A 26832-nucleotide genomic window follows, 5' to 3' on the forward strand; every position below is an offset into this window, starting at 1 on the left:
GTAAGCATGCCAACCAAATTCAAGATCAAAACTTTCTATATTCAATATTCCAGTCTTTTTCCTTCCAAACCAATCACTTGCTTGGGTCAAAGCTGCTGCTTCATAATATAATTGTAGGTTTGGAAGTTTAAGACCTCCCCTTTCTGGAACACCTTGCATAATTTTCAGTTTCACTCTCGTTTTTTTCTCGTTCCAGACAAACTTATTCAGTCCTCTTTGCCATTCTTTCAATTGTTTGTCACTTTTAAGCACCGGAATCATTTGAAACAAAAAAAGAAATCTTGGCAAAATGTTCATCTTAACTGCTGCTATTCTTCCAAGTAAAGACAGCTGCAGTTTTTTCCAAGTCTCCATATCTTTCTGTACTTCTCGCCACAACACCTCATAATTATTTTGAAACAGTCTCATATTTGATTCTGCAACCTGAACTCCTAGATATTTGACCTTTGGTACTATCTCAAAACCTGCCTTGCTTTCAAGTTCGTGTTTTCGATCTTGTGTCATATTTTTAACTATCATCTTAGTTTTTTTCTGGTTCAGTCTAAATCCTGATACTGTACCATAATCTTTTATAATGTCTTTCATCTGGATTATTGATTCCATCAGCTGTGTTAGGGTAACAACCAGATCATCTGCAAATGCCCTTATTCTGTAGTCCTCTTGCCTTATCACTATTCCTTTCAAGGTGCTCGAGTCCCGTATTATATTCAACAAGACTTCTAATGTTAAAATAAATAACAATGGGGATAACGGACAACCTTGTCTTATTCCTTTTTCAATATTGAAATCTGTTGTCAAACTTCCATTAATAATAATCTGTGCCTTTTGTTCTTGATAAATTGCTGAAACCACCTGTATAAATTGATCCCCAAAGTCCATCTTTTTTAAAGTCTTTAATAGAAAATTCCAATCCACTCTATCAAAGGCCTTCTCCGCATCCAAGAAGACCAGCACTGCAGGGATCTGTTTATTCTTCTCAAGATATTCCAATAAGTCTATAACTTGCCTTACATTGTCCTTCATGTATCTGCCTTCTATAAACCCCGCTTGGTCACAATGAATCACCTCTTGAATAACTGGCATCAACCTGTTGGCTAATACTTTTGCAAATATTTTATAGTCATTATTCAGAAGAGATATTGGTCTAAAATTCTCAGGTTTTTTAGGACCTATTTGCTCTTTTGGTATCAATGAAATGTAAGCTGTTTTCCATGATGGGGGTATTTTACCCCCTTGTTGTATACTACAAAATAAATCTTTAAGATGCTCAATCATTTCAGCTTGTAAAGTTTTATAATACACCGCAGTTAAACCATCTGTCCCAGGAGCTTTAGCTGTTTTCAATTGTTTAATTGCGGCAATAATCTCCTCGGCTGTTATAGAATAATTCATTCTCTCCTTTTGTTGATTGGTAATTTTTGTAACTCTTTTATTTTCTAGATATTTTTCTATAAGTCCATTCTGTGTTCATCTTTGGCATATAATTTAGTGTAATAGTCTACAAAAACTTCTTTAATTAATTTTTGTTGAGAAATTTCCTTCCCTCCAATATCAATACTATCAATAATCCGTGTACTCTGCTTCTTCCTTAGTGTATAAGCCAACCATCTGCCCGGTTTGTTAGCGTTGCAAAATGTGTTATGTTTCGCAAATTGTAAATTTGTTGCTGTTTGTTCCGCCATAAGCATTTGAAATTGATCTTTCAAAAGTTTTATAGCTCCTCGTGTTCTTTCATCTGTTGGATTTTTTATAAGTAACTGTTCTTTATTCTTTATTTCTGCTTCAATTTCAGATCTTTTCTTTTGTCTATTCAATTTGTGTTTAGAGTTCATATGGATGAGTACCCCTCTCATATACGCTTTACTCGCATCCCACACGATTTCAATAGGGGTACCCTTATTCAAATTCATTTCAAAAAATTCTTTCATCTGCTTTTTGAGTTCTATTATATTTTTTTTCATATCTAAACAAATTTTCATTTAATCTTCATGATCTTCTCTCACTCTTTTCCATCTCAATTTCTATCCATACCGGGCTATGGTCAGTTAAAGTCCTTGGAAAAATCTTTGTTCTTTTTGTTTTTACAAGTAAATCGGTTGATAGTAAAATAAAATCAATCCTAGAGAAGGATTTATGTCTATCCGAAAAGAAAGTAAAGTCCAATTCCTTTGGATTATGTATTCTCCAAATATCTTTTAATTCCAAATCTTCTTTCATATCAAAAAATGTCTCTGGCAGTTTAATCCTTGACTTCGCCGAGCTCTTTTTATCTATTTTTGAATCAATTACTCCATTCCAATCTCCCATGATTAAGATAGATCTATAATCCCATTGCAATATTTTAGAATGCAAAGTTTTGTAAAAATTATCCTGTTGTTGATTAGGAGCATAAATTCCAATCACTAAAATTGGACCACTTGCTGTATGCAGTTCAATTGCTATAAACCTACCACCTTCATCTGCTTCTATAATTTTAGCTGACAGTCTTTTATTTATATAAATAACCACACCATTCTTTTTTTCCAGACTTGAAGCTATAAAATGCATTCCTAATCTTGAATTTATCAGATATTTTTGATCTTGTGTTCTAACATGAGTTTCGTGTAAACAGATTATATCATTGTCTCAGGTATGTAAATAATTTCTTCCTTTTCTGTGGTGAGTTCAGTCCATTCACATTCCAAGATAAAATCTTAATCGTCATGTACACTTTTTTGAAGCGACGAGCAAAATTGCCGAAGATCTTCCGAATCGGTAGTCTTCGGCTTCGCTCCCCCCATGGCTTCACATTCTTGTATATTGCTCTTGGCTCCTTTCTTATATTGTTGTGGCTTGGGCATTTCCTGTTGTTGTTTTTCTTTAAGTTGCTTAGAAATTGCTCGAGTTACACGCTGGTCTTTAGCTTCAGCCATCCGGGCTAGGTCCAAAGCCACATCTCTTGTAGTCTTAGGTGAGTCAATCACAATTTTCGAAGAAGGGTCTAGCAGGGGCTCCTCCAGAAAACCTCCTGTAGTTCCCTGCATTTCCATTACCTCTGGCTCCACCTGCTTAAACTGCTCTTCCATCTCTTTCTGGAATTGCTTGTCCTTGTCACTCTCCTTTATCTCTAACACAGTAGATGTACGTGGGGATGGTGAACTCCTTTTAAAGACATTAGAGTAAAATTCTTCCGCCTTCTCAACAGTATTTAATCGATATCTTTCTCCATTGTACCTCAGGATTATACCAGTTGGGGCATCCCACCGAAATGGAATTTGTTGTTTTTTTAGTTCATTCACCAAAAATCCAAAATCCTTTCTATCTTTTAACATCTTAGGTGGTAGTTCTTTATAAACTCCTATCTCCTTTCCCTCCACTTGGACAGTAGAGAGAAAAGACTTTTGCAAGATATCATTTCTCATTCTTCTGTCTGTAAAGTATATTACCACATCTCTAGGCAATTGTCTTTGTCTGGCCACCCACAAATTCACTCTGTAAATTTTATCAATTTTGCAAAAAATCTCTTCAGGACTAATCTTTAAAAGCACAGCAAGAGCATCAGAACAAATATGTCTCAAATCTTGTCTATCATTCTCTCTTATGCCTCTCAGCCTTATGGCAAATTCCATTGACCTGAACTGCATCATTGTAATTTCATTTTCAAATCTCTGCATTTTGTTGTCAGCATCAAAAATTTTATAATCAGTCTCCTTCATTTTGACATCCATTTCTAATTTAAATTCTTCCACCTTAGCATCCGTTTTAATAATTGCCTCTGATAATCCAGTCACCACTGTCATTAGTTTGTTAGTCACTTTATCATACTTTTCTTGCACCACCTCTTTAATTTCTTTAATCTCCTGCTTAATTTCCTGTTGTGATTCTTTAAATTTTTCATCCAAAACCTGGGTAATAAAATCCTTTAAGCTTTCAAAATCAAACTCTTTTTTCTGGCTCTGCTGACTGGGAGGCTGCTGTTCAGGCTTACGTGTGGGGGATCCCCCCCTGCCGCCTTCCCTTCCTGTTTGGTCTCCTTAGAAGCCATCTTGCCACGTAAGCTGGCTTTTCCAAAAAAAGAAATCCTTTTTCCTTTTCCTCCACCACAAAGTCCTCTAAAAAATTCCCCCAGGTTTAATCAGAATAAGGGTGAAATTGAAGCAAGATCAGACTTATTTTAAAGAGAGTTTTCTTTTCTCTTCCTCCACTTGCTACAGACAATGCAACTTTGTAACTAGTTGAAATCCACTCTCACTCTCAGCTCGTTAATGCTGGAGCCGGGCGCCATTTTCAAAGGACTTTTCACTCACTCACTCTTCCGTTTTTGAAATAAATCACAGGGCTAGTAATACTTGCAGTTTTGAGGTTCAAGTTGTTCTTCCACCCTGGTAATTTGAATTGCTTTATTTTCAGTAAAAAGAGGTTGCTCCTGACGCCTTGTTCTGCGCTAGGCAGACTCGTCCCACGCTGTCCGGAGTCTCGGCAAGCTGGAAGGGAGCCGCGCCTGTTTCCTCCCCAGAAGCAAACAGTAGCTATCTGGGGGCTCACAGGGGCTCAGCCTGCTTCTCACCTACTCTCTTCCAAGATTCCTACAGGATTCTGGAACTTCCGAGCCGCTTCTCTTGATCGAAGCGGCTCTAACAGGCAGCAGGGCTGGCAGTCCAAAAACGGGACCGTCTTTCAGCGTTAGGAGACAAACCGGAAGTTCCTTTCTTGTTTCTGTTGATATCCCCAAAGTATAAAAGACAGCCTTTCCAGCTCACATAGTATAGGCATGGTCATTTTATAAAGCCTCCTGCGCTATATTAAAGCATTCCTAATATGTGGGACTAGCTCAAATAATTCTGCAGTTAACAGGGCAGGACAGCTGTATATTATTTGTTTACTTGTTTGCTTAACTTGTATTCTGCCCAAATCTGTGCAGCTCACAATAATCTAACAAAGAAATAATAAAGTTGATTAAAAAAAAGATAGAAGATAGCAAGGGCAATGAAACAAGGGGTCTCACTCTCCCACACCAAAGGCCTGATAAAATGTATTTTATTTTAATAGTCACCAAAACCAATATGTTTAACCGTTATAATTAGTAATATAACATAACAATGGAATGGAATGGAATAATCCCTATGCTATAACAGTTAGAATTTAATCCCTATATAAAATATTATATATTAAATATTATAATATTATATAGTATAGTTTAGGGATTAAATGCATACACTAGAGTTCCCCATCCTTTCCAGCTTTCCGGACGAGTGGGGGAAGGGAAGAGGCAGGGGTAAAATGCTACCGGTTCGGGCTGGTTCGCCCGAACTGGTAGTAAAAAATGCTACTGGTTCACTGAACCGGTAGTAAAAAAATGTAAAAAAAAAAAAAGTTCCGACGATCAGCTGTGTGCACAATTGTTGGAACCTTTTTTTTTTACTTTTTTAAAGCATTTTTTTACTACTGGTTCGGGTGAATAGGTAGTAAAAAAATGCTTTTAAAAAGTTTTTTAAAAAGGTTCCAACAATTGCGCGGCACAGCTGTGATCGTCGGAACCTTTTTTAAAAAACTTCTTTAAAGCATTTTTACTACCTATTTGCCCAAACCTGTAGTAAAAAATGCTTTTAAAAAGTTTTTAAAAAGGTTCCCAAGATCGTGCGCCACAGCTGATTCCTCCCCCCACCCATTCTACTTACCTTCCCAAGCCTCCTTTTGGTGTGTAGTATGCATGCGCGCGCAGTGGATGTTTGGTGCGAACTTTGCATGCACAAGCACTTGGTGCGCAGCGTGCATGCATGGCCAGCAAACCAGTAGCAAATCGGTTCAGTTTTCACCACTGTGGAGAGGTGATGGTTCTGCGTAAATGACTGGCAAGTGTGTGCGCAGTTCACAGAGGGGAGATGTACACATCCCGCCACTTCAGCGGCCTGGTTCCGAACATCTCACGGCCCAGTAGTGGGCCACCACCCAGGGGTTGGGGACCCCTGGCCTGCACAAATGCAAGAATTTGGCTAAGAAAAGCAATTGTAGACAGATATGTACTCCAGAAAATATATTGGTTTTGTAACCTTATATGCAATTAAAGCTCTGATTGAAATGGCCTTCATTCAAAGCAACGTCTGGCATTCTCCCAAGTCGCAACTGCTAAAAGGCCACCTTCATCTATTGTCTCCAAGTTGGGCAGTTGAAAGTACATTATGGAGCCAGAAGTGTTCTCTTGCCAATCTTAGATAAGTATCATCTGGCTTCATATGTCCAATCAGGGAACAAGGGGACAGTTTAGAAGTGACCTTTGAGGAAAGTTGCTTTCTAGTTTCCTAAGAAACTACAAGGATGCCAAGTAGTGTTGCCATGGAACCGGTTTGTTGCCGTCTCTTTGGTACCATGACTTCATGGAAGGTCCAGCTTCTCTGTGGAAATCTGGATATCATCCAAAAATGACTTCAGAATTCCACTGTGTATCATTCTATTCACCCTGTAAATCAAGACTAAGATTTAATTAGTTGCAGTTTTGTCTAGTAGAAGAGTGAATAAACTTAATCTTGATATTTTCCAGTAATACAAGGAATACGCCTACCGTTAGTGCGATCCTCTGCTTTAAAATACATTTTCATTTAATTTAATTTGTCCCGAGTTCTCTGAAGACAGTTTTTTCATTAAAAAAAAATAGGTAAAGATTTCCCCTATATAGTCCTGTCCGATTCTAGGGGATGGTGCTAATCTCCATTTCCTAGCTGAGGGACCCAGCATTATGTGAAGATGCTTCCATTGTCATGTGACCGGCATGGCTATACACCAGAGGCACAGGGAATGCCTTCTCACCAAAGTGGTACCTATTGATCTACTTGTATTTGCATGTTTTCAAATTGCTAGGTTGGCAGAAGCTGGGGCTAGAATGGGAGCTCACCCCATTGCATGGCACTCGGGTCTTAAACTGCCAACCTTCTGGTCAACAAGCCCAGTGTCTTAACCACTAGACCACTAAAACTTTCTCTGTTTTAGATATTTTTTTCCTCCTTTATTTCTTTGTCTCTGAGTCCATCATTATGTGCAATGTGGGGAAATGTAGGAAAGTACAGTCACTGTATTAACATTAAAATAAACAAAGTCACGTTGCTAAACAACTTAAAATGGTTTATAAACAAGTTCATTTCATAGTACTGCACATCTGCAGCTTGTTAATATTTGCCTTTCCAGATACCAGATGTATTCTTAATTCTGTCCCTCTGATGGATGAAGATTTCCCTACAGTGAGACTCTTAGCTTCCCTGAGACCTGTTCTTACATCCATGCCTCCCAAATCCTTCTCTCCTCAGGTCCCTCCTCCCTCTAGAAAATAATCTGGGAGGAGGCACCATGTTGACATGCTTTGATTAGCACTTCCACAGCTTATGTATCAAGTCATTCCCCCCCCCTACATTAAGGAAAAGAGAAAGGGAAATGCTTTATCAAGTTCCAACCTTAGACAGATGTCTACCTTAAAGGGAGAGGTAATGCTTGTATAAATTATTACCTGTGTATTTATGAGGCAAAATCTCAGCATCTTTAAATTCTTCAAGTAACTAGGCAGTTATTAAATGGGCCATTGCTTTTTCAGTTTCGCAGTGTGCTGTGGTGGCTAGATGGCAGCACCTAGTTAGCCGTAGCTAGTCTCAAAAAAGCTAGTCAGGGTCAAATCTGATTAGTATTTTGATACAAAATCTCATGGATATAGACAAAATTGTAGAAGACCTCAGAAGATAATGTAGTCACCAGGAATCAAGATGGACTTAATTCTTTTTCTTGACGTATCATTTCATTAAGTTATCTCTTAACGTATTAGCTTGTTATTGGGTGATTATAGTTTACCAATTCATCAACACCGTCAAAGAGCTTTTTTCTAAAGTCAATTAAATGCAGCTGTGTCTGCGAGATGATATTGAAGAATCCAGGTGTGAGGCTTAGGATAATTTGGGGGGGGGGGCGTACAGAAAGAGATACAACTCTGAAAGTAAAGACGTGATGAATAACCACTAGAATGAAAACTTTTTAGTTTAGGAAAATTTGACTTTCCATGTCCACATTTTGGAATGGAAGAGTAAGTTCATGTGTCAAAACCAAAGCAAGTAAATGTCTTTATTTCATCCTCTTGCCTCTTTATTTTCTCCTGCACGTTTTCCTTCTATATCCTCTGATTGCATTCAATTTCCCCTGTTCCACAGATTTATTTTTGGGAAGCTCAGCGGCAGAATGAAACAGAAAGGGTGAAAACACTCTTCTTACCAGAGAGTGGTGTCAAACTGAAGAACCTGACGGGCTACACTTCCTACCTCATCTCCATCCTTGCCTTCAATGCTGCAGGTGATGGCCCCCGCAGTATCCCAATCAAGGGCAGGACCCAGCAAGCAGGTAGGTGACATAGCACTGGCCAGTAGGCATTCAGAGGTGGGGGAGAGACTCTGCATGCATTGGCAAACGCTTTGCTAAAGTGGACAGATGCCCAGTTACAGATAAAGTTCAATCACTGTAGGACAGGGGTGTCCAAACTTTTTGCAAAGAGGGCCAGATTTGGTGAGGTGAAAATGTGTGGGGGCCGACCATTCAGCCTGACATTCTTTGAACCATTAACATTAAATGCAAATGAACTATTTTATGAAAGACTAAACAAATAACATAATTGCACTAATGTGAAGGGTGATACTGAGCTCTCAACTACATTACATAGCCCAGGTCTGGCTCAAAAACAGTGCTTTTGATGCGCAAGATGTCACGCAGGTGAAAGTCATAACCTCATCCTCACACGGTTCTTGTTTGAATTCCTTGAAAACAGCCACAGCCTCTTGGCAAATTAGGCAGACACAGTTGTTTCATATTTCAGTGAAAAAATACTCCAATTTCCACTTGTCCTGGAAGCGGCAGCCCTCACTGTCAACTTTCCTTTTTTTAGTTACAGTCGCCATTTTAGAAATGGGCACACAAGCTCACAAGGATCACGCGGCGAGAGTGATGACTCAGATCTACTGCCATCTTCTGGTGAAAAATATGGCTGAGATGCTCTGCAGAGCAGGGTGGCTGTGGAGCAGGAGTCAGCAGGGGACAGCTGCGGGAACCGCTGTGCGTTGAAGGGAAAAATGCCAGCCAGCGGGGATGAGTGACAGGCTGAGCCAGTGGGGAGAAGAGGCTGCGGGCTGCTCGAAATTTGAACATGGGCTGCAATTGGCCCCTGGGCTGGACTTTGGACATGCCTGCTGTAGGAGGAAGAATGAATGAACCTGGGGGCAGAGTTAAAAGAGTGATTAGCCTAGAATCCCTAGGTAGCCACAAGCTAAGTTCAACCTCCCTTGAATTCTGTTGTCGCTTATCTAAATCCAAACAAGTGCTAACCATTAATGAAGTAGATGAATTTGGGGGGGGGGGGGTGTCTTTTAATGACTCTGTAATCCCTTGCATCGGGGTGGAGTCGGGGCAACTGAAGTCAGGGCAACTGAATGGAGCTCAGTGTTTACTGGCCGGATGCCCTTCCTGTCACCAATGCAGAGTTTTCAGCAGATATTTACTCATTGTACCCAGAGAGAGGAATATCTGTCACTACCTAGGATCGAACTCACACCTTCTGATTGTGAGGCGAGAGCTCCACCTCTAGGCCACTGCACCACTCAATTAAGAAGATGAATGATAGAAAAGTCCACATGTGAAGATCCAATTAAACTGATTGTTGCTACACAACTAACTTCTTCTCAACTAACAATTAGCACCTATTTGAAGTTAAATAAGCATCAACAGTCATCATGGGAGGTTGGACATAGTTCACTTGTGGCTATGTAAAGATTCTTGGCCAATCCTTCTTTTAACTCCACTCCCAGGTTCTGCCAGTCCTTCTACAATTACTGCTTTACTAATCCCTCAGTTAGTGGGTCTATGCCCAACCCTTATAACATAGTAGTCTGGTAGGTCTTGTTTGTTCATTTATAAAACATTTCTGTGGTTGTCTAACTTTATGTGGTGACTCTGGGCAGCATACTATCTTTTTAAAGAAGACAAGAAATAGCAAGAAAGAACAGAAAAGAATAACAACAGCACAGAACACAATAAAAATCTTCTTCCTTATACAAAACCCAACCGAAAGGCATCCAACAGCTGCATAGCACAAACCATAGTGGAAGAGCCAGATTTTCAAGGCTTGTTTAAAGGCAGGGAGGGAGGGTTTGTTGAAGAATTCCAGACTCCAGCCCACCTCTTTCTCAATACATGTTTAAGTACCTGGAATACTTTTAAGTTAGATGTACCTGTCAGACCAATAGTGACATTCATGGGGTGGGGGGGTGTTTGCTAGTCTAGAGCTTCCAGAGAATATAAAATTCATCCTCAGCTGCCTCTAAACTATTCAACAGCTGAATGATCATAGAGTCTGCCAATGTCACAGTTTCTGGTTCTGAATTAGGAAAAATCCTTTCATCTGTCCTCTAGAACAGGGGTCTCCAATCTTAGCAACTTTAAGACTTGTGGACTTCAACTCCCAGAGTTCCTCAGGCAGCAAAGCTTTGAAGTCCACAAGTCTTAAAAGTTGCCAAGGTTGGAGACCTCTGCTCTAGAAGAAGAAAGAAAATAATATGCTAGCATCCCTGTTCTACCCAATCTATGCATTTGTCTATATTTATGTGGTGATTTGAAAACAAAATCCTCCCTGAAAGAAAGGTCATACCAAGGGAAGATCAGTTATAGCATAGCAATAGCACTCAGACTTATATACCACTTTACAGTGTTTTGCAGCTCTGTCTAAGCGGATTACAGAGTCAGCATATTGCCCCCCCTCCAAACAATCTGGGTCCTCAGTTTACCCACCTCTGAAGAATGGAAGGCTGAGTCAACCTTGAGCCTGGTGAGATTCGAACTGCCAAATTACAGGCAGCTGGCAGTCAGCAGAAGTAGCCTGCAGTACTACACTCTAACCACTGCGCCACCACGGTTATAAAATAATAAATAAATGCCATTGAGTATGGAAGTTTGAGAGTGATATTACAATATGTCTATGTTCAAAAGCCTTTTAAAGTACCTGTGACTATGCCAATATATTAGTAAAACTGCATTCAAAAATCATTCCTAGAGGGAATTGGGTGGGCAGTGAAAGAAGATCAGCTATAAAAATGCACAGAAAAATTGGAAGTTCCATGAAAAGATGACAAACCTCTGGAAATAAGAAGGAAGAAGATTGACTAAAAGTATTACATCTACCCTTGTTTTGGATAAAAGTAAAATACTGAAGCTGAGAAAAGGAATCAAGGGCAAAGGATGTGATTTTAAAAAAAATCTATCGCATGAATTGCTTTCATGGATTGCGGAGATTATCCAGGTAAAACAATTTAACAGTAATGATGCATATTTCAATGGCCTCTTTGGTTGAAAATGTGAAAGGAACTCAGAAGAAATATGGAAATAGGAAAAGATTTGCCTTTATAAATGAGCCAGTAGATGGGGCCTTCTGCTGGTGGATTAATAAAAATGTCTCCCATATTTGCCTTCAGTTGGATGATGCAGTTTGATAGGCTAAAAATGAGTGGAATGAGATTAAAAGTTGCTATGTTGTTATTGTTATTTCCCTTTAAAATGTTCTGTGCCCTGGCTTCATTCATCTTATCATTGTTGTGGCTTCATTATTCAGCCCTCGCAAATGGGCTTCAAGTTTGAAATCTCCCAGCCCAATTTATTTCTTGTTATAAAGGCACACAGTATTGCCCAGTGTCAAATGACAAGGGTATGTTCCCCACCTCTGCTGTTCCTTCTCAATGCCAGGTCAAAGAACCACGATGAAAGGAATCTATTCTAGTCTCAAAACATAAGGATGTTTTGTAGTTGGTTCAAGAATGATAGGGCCAAGAACTCTCTGTTATAAAAGAATAAAATCACATAAATGATCCTATTTTATTTTTCTGTGCAAACTCACTGGCATTTCCAAGCTTGACAACTTTCAGAATTGTGGACTTCAACTCCCAGCATTGCCCAGCCGGCTGGCTGGGGAATTCTGGGAGTTGAAGTCCATAAGTCTTAAAAGTTATTAAGTGGCTAAGTTGAAGTCACAAGTCTTAAAAGTTTCTAATTCAGTTGCTAATTCTGGGAGCTGAAATCACAAGTCTTAAAAGTTGCTAAGGAGTTGAAGTTCACAAATCTTAAAAGTTGCCTAATAGATCTTCTTCTAAAGTGCAGACCTGAGTTCCTCTCCACACTCTCTTAATTTCAGAATGGCAGCCACCATATCCAACATGGTTCTGAAGTTCCCTCCCTCCTGCCCAAATCTTATAGACTTGCCTCACCCTCCTCCTGCTCCAAACTTCCTTTCACTTTTGAAGAAACAGAGCCTTTTCTGCTAGAAGTTTGATAACTGAACTGTCTTCTGCTGCTGAATAGCAATAGCACTTAGACTTATATATATATCTTCACAGTGCTTTACAGCCCCCTCTAAGCGGTTTACAGAGTCAGCATATTGCCCCCAACAATCTGGGTCCTTCTTTTACCGATCTCGGAAGGATGGAAGGTTAAGTCAACCTAGAGCCGGTGAGACTTGAACTGTCGAACTGCTGGCAGCCAGCAGCCAGCAAAAGTACCCTGCAGTACTGCATTCTAACAACTGCACCACCATGGCTCTTAGAATCTGCATTCCTAGAAATCCAACAGGATATTCAAACTACTTGGCCTACATTTGATATTGAGGGAAAAGGCATATGTTACTCTATGGTCTGATGCCCTGGTCTCCATCTTCAAAGTCATTTGTTTTGTGCATGTTGGTGTCACCTGTTCTGCCCTCACACAGCTTCTGGTTTGATAATGCATTTGAAAATATTCTCAGTTTACATGTTTGGGTATCAAAGCCAATAATAACTTTTTTTAAAGGAAAACTAGGAGAGGCTTGATAGCCATATTCAGCTCTAGCATCTGGGCCTAATGAAATGCCCTTTATGCTGAGGGCATCCCCAAGGATCTAAGCCAGTAACTTGGTTATCTCTGCCCAGAGGGAGTCAATAGAGGCTGAACTAGGATCTGCTTTCCTGGCTTTCCTTTTCTGGTATCCTTAAGGTTATTCTTGGCAAAATACAACGGAATATGAGAAGAACCATAGCAATGGATTTTGACCAGAGGTGTTAGGGATATTTTCTTTTATTTTCCTTTTTTCAGCCCCATGCTCAGCTCTAAAACTCCATCTAGTGATTCCATTTCAATTCAATTCAATCTGTTGGATTCAATTTGTTTCCATTTCTTTTGAATGGAACCAGAAGAAAAGAGAAGGGCATTTTGCCTAAGGCTATGATACAGTAGTTTCTCTGTCTATAGTTCTGAATGTCATAATGAATGTTTTCTTAGCACTGCCACCACTCAGCCTCCCCTGTTCCTCTTTCAGCTTGTCATTATTTTTCCTTCTTACAGGATTCTTTAACTTGGCCTCCTAATGTTGTCTTGTTAGCAAGTATGAATAGATAAATGGTTTTTAACGGTATATACAGCTTTATTCTTTTATTCTTTCTTCTTTTTTAGCTATCATAACCACTCTATATTAACTCAGCTAGAGAAACTAAGACAGGGAAATCTCAGAGAAGTTTATATATTTGTTTAATGATCATGTCATGGCTCGAAAGTCTAAAAAGGTCTTCGTTGCTATCCTACCAAGCACTGGTCTGTGGCCCATTCTTGATTGCTGATTCGTTTACTGTTTTTTTTTTTATTGCAAAAGTTTTACAATTACATTTTCACCCCTTTTTCCCCCCCCACCACCACCCCCAAACTTCCCGACCTCCCTAACCCTCCCTAACCCTCCCCTCCCCCCCAGACTTTCCTATAATATACTCATAACTGGTAAAGAAAGATAAGAAAAAAACACACACAAAAAACCCTTAATATAACACTTATGTAAAAACTTGAACCCCTCCCTCCCCTGTATAGTTTTTCTTATTACCCTCATTACCTTAAAATATTTCTAATACATTATTTTCAAATAAAAGCTATTTGATACTTTCTAGTTTGATATTTGTTCTGAACATATTCTATCCACCTTTTCCATTCCCATTCATAAGTCTCTTGTGAACAATCTTTTAAGTATGCTGAAATCTTCGCCATCTCTGCAAAACTGGCCATCTTCAAAGTCCATTCCTCAATAGTGGGCAAAGCTTCATTTTTCCAATATTTACCTATCAACAATCTTGCTGCTGTTATCATATACAATATCAGTTTTGTTTCACCCAATGTAAAACCCTTAACTATACCCAATAAAAACAGTTGTGGAGAGAATTGAATTTTTTTCTTCAAAACATTCTGCATGACCCACCAAATTTTTATCCAAAAGGCCTTAACTTTCCTACAGGTCCACCATACATGATAATACGTAGCATCCAAACATTCACATCTCCAACATTTTGGCTGAACATTAGGGTACATACATGACAACTTTTTGGGATCTAAATGCCATCTATAAAACATTTTATAGAAATTTTCCCTCAGGTTCTGCGACTGTGTAAATTTAACATTCTGAACCCAAATTTTTTCCCACAAGAAAAAATTGTGTCTTTTTGACACAAGATCGTAAACATGAGCTTGAAAGGAGGGCAGGTTTTGAGACTGTACCTAAGGTAAAATATCTAGGAGTTCAGGTTGCAGAATCAAACATGAAATTGTTTCAAAATAACTATGAGGTGTTGTGGCGAGAGGTGCAGAAAGACATGGAGACTTGGAAAAAACTGCAGCTGTCTCTACTTGGAAGAATAGCAGTAGTTAAGATGAACATTTTGCCAAGATTTCTTTTTTTGTTTCAAATGATTCCGGTGCTTAAAAGTGATAAACAATTGAAAGTCTGGCAAACTGGACTCAATAAGTTTGTCTGGAACGAGAAAAAGCCGAGAGTGAAACTGAAAATTATGCAAGATGTTCCAGAAAGAGGAGGTCTTAAACTTCCAAACCTACAGTTATATTACGATGCAGCAGCTTTAACTTTAACAAGTGATTGGTTTGGAAGTAAAAAGGCTGGAATATTGAATGCAGAAAGTTTTGATCTTGAATTTGGATGGCATGCTTACTTATTTTATGATGACAAAGTTGATAAAGTATTTAAAAGTCATATACTTAGAGACTCTTTGATGAGAGTTTGGAAGAAGCACCGACTCAAATGGGATTATAAAATACCGTTATGGCTGGATCTTGGTCATACTTTATGGAATACAAATATAATGTCACTCGGGGGGTTTTTATACAAAGAGGTTCTTTTTACAGATGCGGGCAGATGGCAGCTGAAGACATTGCAGACACTGTTGGATGAAGGGATTAATTTAACTTGGTTACAATATAATCAATTACAATTGAGATGGAAAGAGGACCAAAAAACTGGTATTATGTTGCATGAGGAAGAATTGGTTAGACATATAAAAGAGAAAGGTCCAATGCATATCAAAAGGCTTTATAATGTTTTGCTAGAAAGGGACTCAGAAACTGAATTAGTTAAAGATTGTATGATTAAGTGGGCACAAAATTTTGAAGAACCAGTGATGTTGGAAACATGGGATTCGTTTACTGTTGAAAGTCAATCCTGAGAGGCAGAAGCTATCCATCACTTTAATATTTTCACTGTCAGTTCTAAGGCTTCTTTCTGGGCTCATTATTGTTTGTTCTTCTTTATAATTTAATCATAGTTCAATTTTTCATTGCTCCTCGATTTTCATTAACAGAGCTTCCACATCATTTGCATTTTCAGATATCAGACTAGCATGATCAGCATAGGGCAGGTTACATTTTTTTTCCTCCAGTTTTAAAATCACACTCATGTTCTTGCAATTCATCCTCTCTCAATATTTATTAATTTTTTCACACCACCTGCCTGCCAGCAACTATGCCTATAGGTTGAATAACGATGGAGCATACAGCTTTATTTCATTTCTTTGCCAGTCTAGAGTCAATCTGTTTTATCATGTTCTACCCCGGCTATGATTTCTTGCCCTATATAAAGGTTTTGCTTGAGAACAAATGTTCTGGGATTCCCATTTTCTATTGTTAGGGTAACCATTTGTTTTATTGATATGAAAATTACTCTCACAACTTTTGTGCCAGACGTTTGTTTGCAAAAAGAAAATATTGCAATATTTTTTGTTACTTAAAATCATAATACTGTCAGGGAAGAAATTGTGTTCCTTTAGCTACAAAAACATGCTAATTCAAACCATCAAGGTGCAATTAATCAGGGAAAATTGACTTCTTTTTTTTTTTTTAAATAAACTTGCTTTCCAAGCCAAGTCAGATCAACAACCAGGTTATTTATTGGCATCTGTATGCTACATAAAATCTTATTTCAGACATTAATTTTTCTTGAAAATGGACAAATGACAAAGGAATGTTAATTTTGTTTTCGGTCTCCTTGGTAGGAAATCTATTTATATGTTTCTTTTCATTCATCTTGGTATTTGTGTTGGAAAAACCTGACAGGCAATAATTGGCTGTAAGACAGAGGTCACCATGGGGAAGAGAAAGAGATGGAGGGAGGGAGGGAGAGGGAGAGAGAGAGAGAGAGATTTTTGTGAACCATCAGCCTACTGTTCAGAATGGATAGGATTTTTCTCTTTCTCCCATATGTTTTAAGAGATCCAAAGATCATCTTGCTTCTTTTCAATGAGCATAACTAAATCTGGCCTAATTTCAAATAAAACCATTCTGGTCTCTTCCTTTTTATCCCGCTTCAAGCATTGGTTGGCACTGGGATCTGTTTCACAGATCACAGCTAGTAAATTCAAGCTAATTTAATTTCTGAGCACAGGAGGGGAAAAAGCCATGACTTGCTAAATGAGCTGTTTGCTTGGTCTTTGTGGAAAACAAAGAGCCCACTATCTGGATATTTTTCTATGAGCAAAAAAATTGCTACTGTGGGAGTGCGATTTAGGTTTCTTTACAAAAAAATAGTGCAGGGATAAGGATTTGGATCAATGTTATTGCAGGTGTTAGATGCCAGGAAGAGTAGACTTGATTGTGGTTGCGGGAATGTTTCATACGTAGTTAAGCCAGTTGAGCCATTTAATATAGCTGCTTCTGCTGATGTTTAAACAACTGTGGGAACTGCTTTACGGCACAGCCCTTATTCATCTTCAGAACAATCCTAACAGGTTGAGTGTGATCACTTGTAAGAAAAGGAAAATAGAAAATGAAAAATGATCACACCTTCTCAGGTGTTGATAAAGCCAAAGTTCCGAGTATATAGTGGTTCCCTTTTTCACAAGAGTGAGTAAGTTGGAAGGAATAGTTTATAGTATAAAACAATACGTTCCAAACACATCCTACTTGTGATTGTCAGTTTTGCATTTTCTTTTCTTCCTTTTTAAAAATTTCTGGGGATCTGACTCATGACCTACTTTCTAAATGGGTGTCTCAGTAGAGTTTTTTGTGTTTGTGTGATTTCATTCATTCTTTCTCACCAGTGTCACAAGCCTGCCAAAAGCAGCTAAATGTTTCCCCAGATAACCTAGACATGTAAAATGTCTTGGTTGTCAAGGCAACCAAGAGCCCGGTGTTAAGGAAGGAAAAACAATCTCCACCTGTGTAAATTTATTACCAAACAAGAGGAATACAATACCGCCTTATTGTCATCCTTTTTTTTCAAAACCAGCCAGAGGGAATTATTCAATCCCAGCAGATTAAAAAAAGGTTTAGCGCAGCTGAGAAGTCATTTTAGGCAATTCTAGTAAAATAGACATCCAAGATTAGTTCCTTTTCTGGATTTGGGTTTGACTTCTTCCTTCTTTCCTTCTATAGTTGTAAAAAAAAAAAAAAGAAAAAATTCTGCCCTGATAATTTGCTGAAGCTCCACAGCACCTGAAGTCAACTTAGCATAAACATAGATAGCAATCGAGTTCTCGCCAGCCAGATTTCTGTCTCCTTCAATTTTTCCATCCCCTTCAACCAGTTCAGCCAAAGGAAGCAGCAGAATGCATACAGTTTTTGTGCTGAACATGGCCGCACATAGAAAGGAAGGTCTTGGAAGATTGTTGTCAAAATTTGGGTGTGGAAGCAAGGACCGAGAGAGTCCTATGCTCTTTGGTATATTCAGACATCCTTTGAAACACAGTTATGTAATTCAATGTCTCCTCTTCCACTGACTTCCCAATCTACAGTCTCCCCTGTTTTAATGATTAAATAATGTATTAAATGTACAGCATATGCTGCCTAACTCCCAGCGACTCTTGGTGGTTGTCACAGTTCACTTGGCTTCCACATTTATTTTGACTTCCCGGTCACTTTGTCTCCCTTCACTGGCTGTTCAGAAAAGGCTGTACAGTGGCTGTATTCAAGGGGAAACTGCATTTTCCTTAATGGATTATCATTCATTTTTCAGACTCTTGGTCAATAGCCATTATAACTTGAATTTAGGGGTGTCCAACTGCATCCAACATGGCTGGCTGGGGAATTCTGGGAATTGAAGTCCATATTTCTTAAAGTTACCAAGGTTGGTTACACCTGTTTTAGATCATGTAATATAGCAGTACTCTTCCTTCTAATTTTATTTTTTTCTCTCCTCCAAGCCCCCAGTTCCCCAGGTTCTGTCAAATTCAGTGAACTCACCACAACTTCTGTGAATGTGTCTTGGGAGCCCCCGGTCTTCCCAAATGGAATCCTGGAAGGCTACCGGCTCATTTATGAACCCTGCATGCCTGTGGATGGTAAGGAACTTACAGGGAGCAGATATGCAAGTCTGGGTGTGCATGATTTACTAAATCAAGTACAACAATGAATGGCAAGGGAACACACCTTGCTGTCTTAGGAGAATGTTCTAATTTATGACTATAGGACTACAGATTTAAAAAGTTAGACTGTCCATAACTAGGACCTTTTTAAAATTGTTTTTCTACATCTCAGCTGTATAAACCATCAGTAAACCCCCAGCAATAAAGACAAGGGATCCTAATAGCCATAACTTAATCATATTAAAAGATAAAGGCATTCTTCAGACAACCTGAACCCTGGTGATTGGTTTATTTGTCTGTCTGTCTGTCTGTCTGTCTGTCTGTCTGTCTGTCTGTCTATCTATCTATCTATCTATCTATCTATCTATCTCTATCTATCTATCTATCTATCTATCTATCTGTCTATCTATCTATCTATCATCTATTTTTACATTGTACCCCAATGTCAGTCCATGTAACACAAAAAGGAAAGTCGATCCTGGTGAATCAACATAATTCAACAACATAGATGTCAAATTGTAGCTCCCAATACCACTTTCTTACTGTGTTCTCACATAATACCTCCGTGTATTTCGCTGTGCCCTCAAGACCCTGCTGTTCCGCCAGGCCGGGCTATCAATGTAATGATTTTAAATTGGGTGTTTTAAATTTTGGGGGTTTTAAATCTGAGCCGAAATCATTTAATAATTTTAATTATTTTTAATTGATGTCTGTCTTTGTGCTTTTAATAGGCTGTACACCGCCCTGAGTCCTTCGGGAGAAGGGCAGTATAGAAATAAAATTATTTATTTATTATTTATTTATTTATAAAGGATTAGCATCACTGTAAAACAGTCTTCCCAAGACCCAATCCTGCCAAGTGGCCCAGTAGAATATCATGGACAATGGGGTACTGAAATCAGCCACTGCTTCTTTCCCTGGAATGGCTAGGTAGCAGCCTCATCCCCTGTGCCAGACTAGAGTGCCTTTACTGGTTATTCCCTGATCATGCTTTATTCCCCACTCTACCCAATCTCCTGGACCCATCTCACAATATGCATCTTTCTGCCTTCCAGGGGTCAGCAAAATTGTGACCGTGGACGTGAAGGGAAACAGTCCTTTATGGTTGAAAGTCAAGGACCTGTCCGAAGGGGTCACCTACCGATTCCGAATTCGAGCCAAGACCTTCATTTATGGTCCAGAAGTAGAAGCCAACATCACCACAGGGCCAGGGGAAGGTACATCAAGGAAACGGAGAGATGAGATTCCTTTCTCCATCATTCTTCACGTACTCTTAACAGACCTTAACTATTAGAATTTAAACTAGGACCATGCCCAGTAATAAACCACCACCATGCCCAGAAATACTTCCTCTATGACTCCAGTTTTTAATAGGAGCCTGCCTAATCTGAGATGCTTAAATAGTACTGGATTCAGTTTCATGTTTGAGAAAGTGTTTCTCCTTGTCTTCCAAGTCTGTTGATTAGTGTGGCAAAATCATATTTCTTCTTTCTTCATTTTTGGACAGAATGGATTAAAATGTGCAAAAGGCCTTGTTTGTAGGTGGCTGTTTTGGATATATAAGTTCCTAGAATTCTTCAAAACAGGAATATTCTTCTCAACGTGTCTTGAGTGAGCCATGCCTCCTGTACACCTCAATCAATCAAAACTTAAGCAGTTGTTCTTTACTGGTTTTATACAATCATAACATAGAAAGCCAAGAGAGAACTCCACAAATAAATATAATGGCTAATTATGCACAATATCATTGTTCTGAACTGTCCCCTGACCCCAATTTTCTAGTGTTCTCTCTATTCCTTGATCTAGCAAAGATCATTGAAAAAGTTGCCATCAACTCATGTGGCCCATGTGGGTTCTTAAAGAGAAAAAAGACATCATAGGATAATCTGAAACTACTAACGTCTAATGCCAGAGCCCATTGTGTATGTGTGATATAAGGAATCTCAACTGTAAAACGAATCTCTATTGTGCATACTCAGTTGTTCCTTCATATGTTCCAGTGTTAAGTCCAGCATTGTAAACAAGCCCTTTTAAGCTCAGTAAATGTGGATTACCCAGTATCTGGAAAAAAAATTCTCTCTGGCAGCAACTTCAGTTTTGCACATGGAATGTTTTCCCTAGCTGGCAAATGCCTATAAATAGCAAGGTATATTGTTTAATTAACCGGACGACTAACATCCGCATTAAACCAAAATGTCTATATTATAAATTCATGAATCAGCTCAATCTATGTTTTTAATGCTTCAAAAATTGCTTTTTAAATATAGCAGGTATGTGGATAACAAGAAATGAATATAAAATAGCTTACTCTGTAAAATACCATTTTTGTGGTATTTGCAGCCCACCAGAATTGTAATCAAAATTAAGCATCAAAACACAACTTTGGTAACATTTTTGTCTTTCATTTATTATTTAGTGCTAAAATATTTTATTTATATTTTTTAGTTTTATATCTGGCCTTTCATTTAAGAGTTGAAATGAAATATTCATTTCCTCCTCCCATTCCCTCCCTCTGCCCACATATCAAATAACCCTATGACTAGGTTGGGCTGAGAAAGCTTAATAGCCTTCAGCCACCCAGTGAAACTTCACGGCTGAGACTGGACTGTAACTAAATAATACATTATTTTGTAGTATTGAATTAGGCAACATCCAAACATGCTTAAAAACAGGTTGTAAAATTTAGCCCAGTAGTTCACTGATGATGTCACTTTTCATATTCCTTCTCGGCCTGGGGAAAAATGTTGAAAAAGTTTTTGAAAAAAGAAATGTAGCCTTTGAAGGAGGGGGGGAAACCTTGTCTGTTTCTCACCCAAACCATTTCTTACACTCTTATTTAACCCTAGTTAAAGCCCAGAAGAGACTTGGATCAGGACTAAGTTGTCAAAGTTGATGTCTGCTTAGAAGATGATATAATTAAGGCCACTAGAGATAGACAATGTGGAAAAGGAAATGCAAGGTCTACCATCAGCTCCACAAGAACACTGTTTCAATACTAAAGGAGCATTCTCTACCACCCTCTAAGACAGAGGTCTCCAAACTTGGCAACTTTATGACTTGTGGATTTCAACTCCCAAAATTCCTCAGCCACCATGAGGAATTCTGGCAGTTGAAGTTCACAAGTCTTAAAGTTGCCAAGTTTGGAGAGCCCTGCTATAAAGCGTGATTCTTATAGGGTTCATCTGCAGTCTTTGTGTTGCCTCATAGCATAATTTCTCCACTGATATATGATGTTGTTGTTGTTGTTTAAAAAAATGCAGGCGCTCCAGGTCCTCCTGGTGAGCCCTTCATCTCCAGATATGGTTCGGCCATCACAATCCACTGGTCGAGTGGTGACCCAGGGAAAGGACCCATCACCAGATACGTCATTGAAGCACGTCCTTCAGGTACCGATACTGGATTCAGTTCACCTTCCTTTGATTGTTTCACCCATGGCTCCAGGCTCCTTTGATTATTTGAACAGCCAGAAAATCAACTGAACTTTCTTACCTTGAGCCCCATTTCTTCCAGAAGATCTCTAAATGAGTAATTTATTTGGGTGTGTTCTTCTGCTACCTCTGGATCAGAAGTGATTGAATAATCTAGTCAAAGAAGAGATGAGATGGAATTATTATTTTCCTTATGGAAAAACTAGACAAAAATGGTAAATTAAGCAAAGGTTAGTTTTTTCCATGGGTAACATCATATATTCATATAAGGTGTTAATATTAATTAGAGCACATTAGTAGTTCTTTCATAGCACGGTTATTCTAGCTACACACATTTTGGAAATTACCTCTTCTGGTTCTTGATGACATAACAGTTGTGAGATGCTTAAAAAACTGAATATCCAGACTTGGGAACTTCCCTCTGAATACATGAAACTAATATATTTCAAATCTCTCCATAATGTGGAATGAAAAATTAAATGCACTTTCCCACCATTGATGCATTTGCCTCCTTCCAGCCAAAAATCTCATTGAATTGATTTACTTTTGGGGAGTCTTCCTCTCCAAAAGGATACTGTGACTCTGAGTATATTCAGCTTGCTCCTTTCTCCCTCTTATAAGAGGATAAGTCCAGAAAATGAAATGTTCAGCTAAAAGGGATGATTGATGAACCCAGAGGCCAGGAGCTGCCTACATACAAGGACATAAATCACCCAACTGCTGAGAAATAGACTTGGGCTTCCTTTTTAATGAAGCTGCTACAAATAACTGTCTTTCACAGACCTCAAAATGAACAGATGTCAGGGCATGGAGGTTATTAATTATCATTAAATCTAGAACGCTTATCAAAGAACATGTGAAAGACTGAGAGTACTTATCCTGACACAGAAAGTTAACAGTACCTGTATTAGATTATTTATGTGCACCTATGAATGTTGCTAATATTGTACACAGCCAAAGGAACCAAAACTGAACAAAGATGCAGCCATATTAGTAGATAGATATCATTATAGAATTTTTTCACCAAGTCGTCATTAGATTTGAAAGCATTGTATGTGAAATGAGTCATAATTGGTCTTCTGATCTTTGCACCCTGTATACCCCTGTCTTTGGATTTCCAGTTTCATAATTTTCCTTTCTAATTCCATTCTCACCTTCATTTGTCCTGAATCTCTCTCCCGACCGAACTACCTTGTACTTTCTCTTTTTATACAAATCCATCTTTACAGTTCTTTTTTTTTTCCCCAATGAAGTCATTATGGATTCTTTCCCCCTTCCCAGAGAAATCAAATTACATCTGAGCATTTCTTTGTGTTCCTCATGCTTCCTCTTCCATCCCCTTGTCTTTAACACTCCCATCAATTTTTAGACTGTAAACTCCTTGGAATGCAACCTATTTAAATGTGGATGCCACTCTGGATTTTCAGAAGAAATAAAGATCATATTGCCTCCTCTCCGTGTAATATACAAGTGGAATTTTGAAGTCTTGCTGGTATAACAGAAAGAACTACTGTACCAAGACAGACCAAGGAATCATTCAATTCAATAGAGACCATGCACCACTCATGCCTCTAAACTTTAACCAGCTTCATTTTGCTTTTTTTTTTTTAATTTAAATAATTTATATTGCTCTACCTAGTGCTTTCAGTATTCTAGTTGTTGACATATCATACAAAGGATGGCCAAGGAAAAATAAAATGTTTAACATGGGAGGAAATACAGATAGTGCTCGACCCATTTGTTTGATGACTGTTCAAAGTTACAACAGCCTGAAAAAAATGACTTATGACCATTTTTCACACATCACCATGGCAGCATCCCTGTGGACATGTGATCAAAATTTGGATGGTTATCATCAACTGGCTTCATATGTATGATGGTTGCAGTGTCCTGGGGTCATGCCTTTTGCCACCTTCTGACAAGCTAAGTCAATGGGGTTGTCGAATTCACTTAACAACTGTGTCATTAATTTAACAACGGTAGCGATTCACTTAACAACTGTGGCACGGAAGGTCATACAATGGGGCAAAACTCATTTAACGACTGTCTCATTTAGCAATGGAAATTTTGGGCTCAATTGTGATGATAGCGACTGCTTGTAAAAGCAGGAATTTAAGAAGACCATAGAAAAGACCAAGGATCTCATAAATCATATAAATATGTTTCCTACTGCCATATAGGTCAAATATACAGGCCTGTGCTAAAACAAAATCATTGGCACATGCTCTTTGTTGCTTAAAATCAGCAAAAATTCTAAAATGTTCCAGTGAGTTTATAAAGTAAATCTTCCATCAAAGACATCCCTGCACATCTTCTGTGAATTACACAGTTTGAGGAGACAACGTGATCTATATTCTGAACTGGCTACAACTGCAACTAATTAAAAGTAAATCTTCTGAGATAACTATGAACCTGCTATGCAATGACATTTTCACAACCATTGGGGGACTCTGCTCACTGCTCTTTGGAATTGACATTCCTTTTAATTTTTCTAATACCTACAGTATATATCTATTCTGCATGCAAGAATATTTTGGATAAATTGTATGTAAAATGTCAAGTATTTTTAAAAAGTAAAGATTCTTGCTGTACAAATCAAACAAATGCCACAATTAATTGTGTAAACAAATTGCTTGCATGTTTCTGTCATCATTTTTAGAATTGGGACCCTAAAGTCATTTTCCAGCCCACAGGATACCATTCTCCTATGTTTGACATGTATTTGTGTATTCTTGTGTTTTTGCATTTCATATTGCAACTTTACTGATATTTTTCTCTTCCAGATGAGGGGCTGTGGGATATTCTCATAAAGGATATTCCCAAAGAAGTGACTTCTTACACTTTCAGCATGGATATTCTAAAGCAGGGTGTCAGCTATGATTTTCGAGTCATTGCCGTCAATGACTACGGCTATGGGACGCCTAGCAGTCCATCCCCTTCAGTGTCAGGTATTAAGGATAGAATCCAGCTTCTGTCATGTCAGCATGCTTTGAATTAACCTTTAAGTAAAGGCTATTGGAAATTATGTGCTTGGGGCATAGGTATCCTTACAGGAGAGAGATTACTTGATTCCTCTGTTTTCCAGCTCAAAAAGCCAATCCCTTCTATGAAGAATGGTGGTTTCTGGTGGTCATTGCTTTGGTGGGACTCATCTTCATCCTCCTCCTAGTCTTTGTCCTTATCATTCGTGGGCAGAGTAAGAAGTATGCCAAGAAATCTGATTCAGGTGAGTACTAGCGTTGTCTCAAACCTTTTATTTGCCACAAGCAAGTGTTTTCCATTGAGGGCACTACACATCAAATATCCATCCATCTAGCCAGCCAGCCAGCTTGTGTGCCACCAAATTGGTACAAACTCACAGCAGCTTGCAAGCAATTAGAAAAAGCATCCAAACCAATTTAAAAGTCCAGGGTAAATATAAAAGTAACCATTTTAACCAATCAAAATTATAAGGTGGTGGTAACAAATTATTCCACCAAAATTTCTTTGGAAAGGTGTCGTCTTTGATAGATTATAAAACATGAGAAGGGGTGGGGCAAATCTTAATTCTAAGGGGATGGTATTTCATAAGACTGACACAGCAGTTGAGAAGTGGGACAACCTGGTCTCCATTCCCCTTATTTCACAAAAGTGTGGTGTGATCAAAAGTTTCTCCTGCCCGGGACAATTTGGATAGGAGAAAGTAGTCCAGCAGGTATCTAAATACCAAGCTATATATACTTTTATATATCAAAGCCAGTACTTTGACCCAAAACCAACTGGTAACCAATGTGGAACCCAAAGCATCTTTATAGTCTTCTTGGGATAAGTAATATCCATCAGATACCAAACCATTGCATTTTGCACCAGTTGCAGTTCCTGGGTTGCCTTCAAATGCAAGATTCAAGATGTTAGTATTTCTGTCAGCAAAATGCTGTGCAAAATAATCTCAGTGACTACACAGGAGTTCTCCCTGTTAATCCCATCCCTAATAGGGAATTAGCAATCCTAATTAAAGCCATTGATTTTGTGACCATATTAACTATATCCATTTAGCTAAATTCCTGAACCACTTCAGTGGCAAGCATTACTTTCTTGTAAAGACAAGTCACATATAAAAAAGTTTGCTGTAGGTGACCTGAATGCTTTGGAACTTATCTTTAAAAAATCCTCAAGCAATTCTTAACATAGCCAATGCAGTTTGCACGCACCTGTCAGTTTTTCCCCTCTCTCCTTGCACAAACTTCCCTAAAGGAGAACCTATTCTGTGTGACTTCACCATTCCTCTGCTGCCTTACATGAAATCCATCATGTACCACAGAGCATCATCTCTGCTGGCTGGCTTTAGTGCTCCATAGTTTTGGTCATAGTACTCTAAGAGGCCAGGAGCAGAAGTTTCCGTGGACTGTCTCTTAAAATAGTCATGTAAAGCTTTTATTGCTGGGAAGTGATCCTTCCCCAAATCCCCTTATTGGGAAGGTAAATGCTAGGAATCAGGGGTGGGTTTCAAAATCCATCGCTACCAGTTCACTCGCGGGTGCAGGTGTGCTCATGCGCGCAGAAGCATCCAGGTGGGTGAGCTGGGCCTCCCGCCACCGCCGCTACCAGTTCACCTGATCCGGGGTGAATCGGTAGCAACCCACCACTGCTAGGAATCCCAAAAGGGCTCAGCACCCATATTTCAGGATTAGGAATATTGAGAGACAATTAATGGTTTGTTTTTAATTAGGAAGTTAATGTTGATTTGTAGTAATTGAAGTAAATCCTTAATTCCATTTAGCAAATTC

At 38.7% G+C, this 26832-nt stretch overlaps 1 protein-coding gene across 1 annotated transcript in view; it reads left to right on the forward strand.

The window, feature by feature from the left end:
* SDK2 (sidekick cell adhesion molecule 2) overlaps positions 1 to 26832 on the forward strand; it is a 443151-nt gene that overhangs the window by 407864 nt on the left and 8455 nt on the right. The window contains exons 37-42 of the mRNA XM_070937707.1: positions 8163 to 8349; positions 18477 to 18614; positions 19694 to 19855; positions 21899 to 22024; positions 24850 to 25014; positions 25152 to 25292. Coding sequence (XP_070793808.1) covers positions 8163 to 8349; positions 18477 to 18614; positions 19694 to 19855; positions 21899 to 22024; positions 24850 to 25014; positions 25152 to 25292 — 919 coding nt within the window. The remainder of the gene's footprint in view (positions 1 to 8162; positions 8350 to 18476; positions 18615 to 19693; positions 19856 to 21898; positions 22025 to 24849; positions 25015 to 25151; positions 25293 to 26832) is intronic.

This window comes from Pituophis catenifer, unplaced genomic scaffold (assembly GCF_029215685.1).
Source record: "Pituophis catenifer annectens isolate HBS135680 unplaced genomic scaffold, rPitCat1.0.hap2 SCAF_2, whole genome shotgun sequence".
Taxonomy (NCBI): Eukaryota; Metazoa; Chordata; class Lepidosauria; order Squamata; family Colubridae; genus Pituophis; species Pituophis catenifer.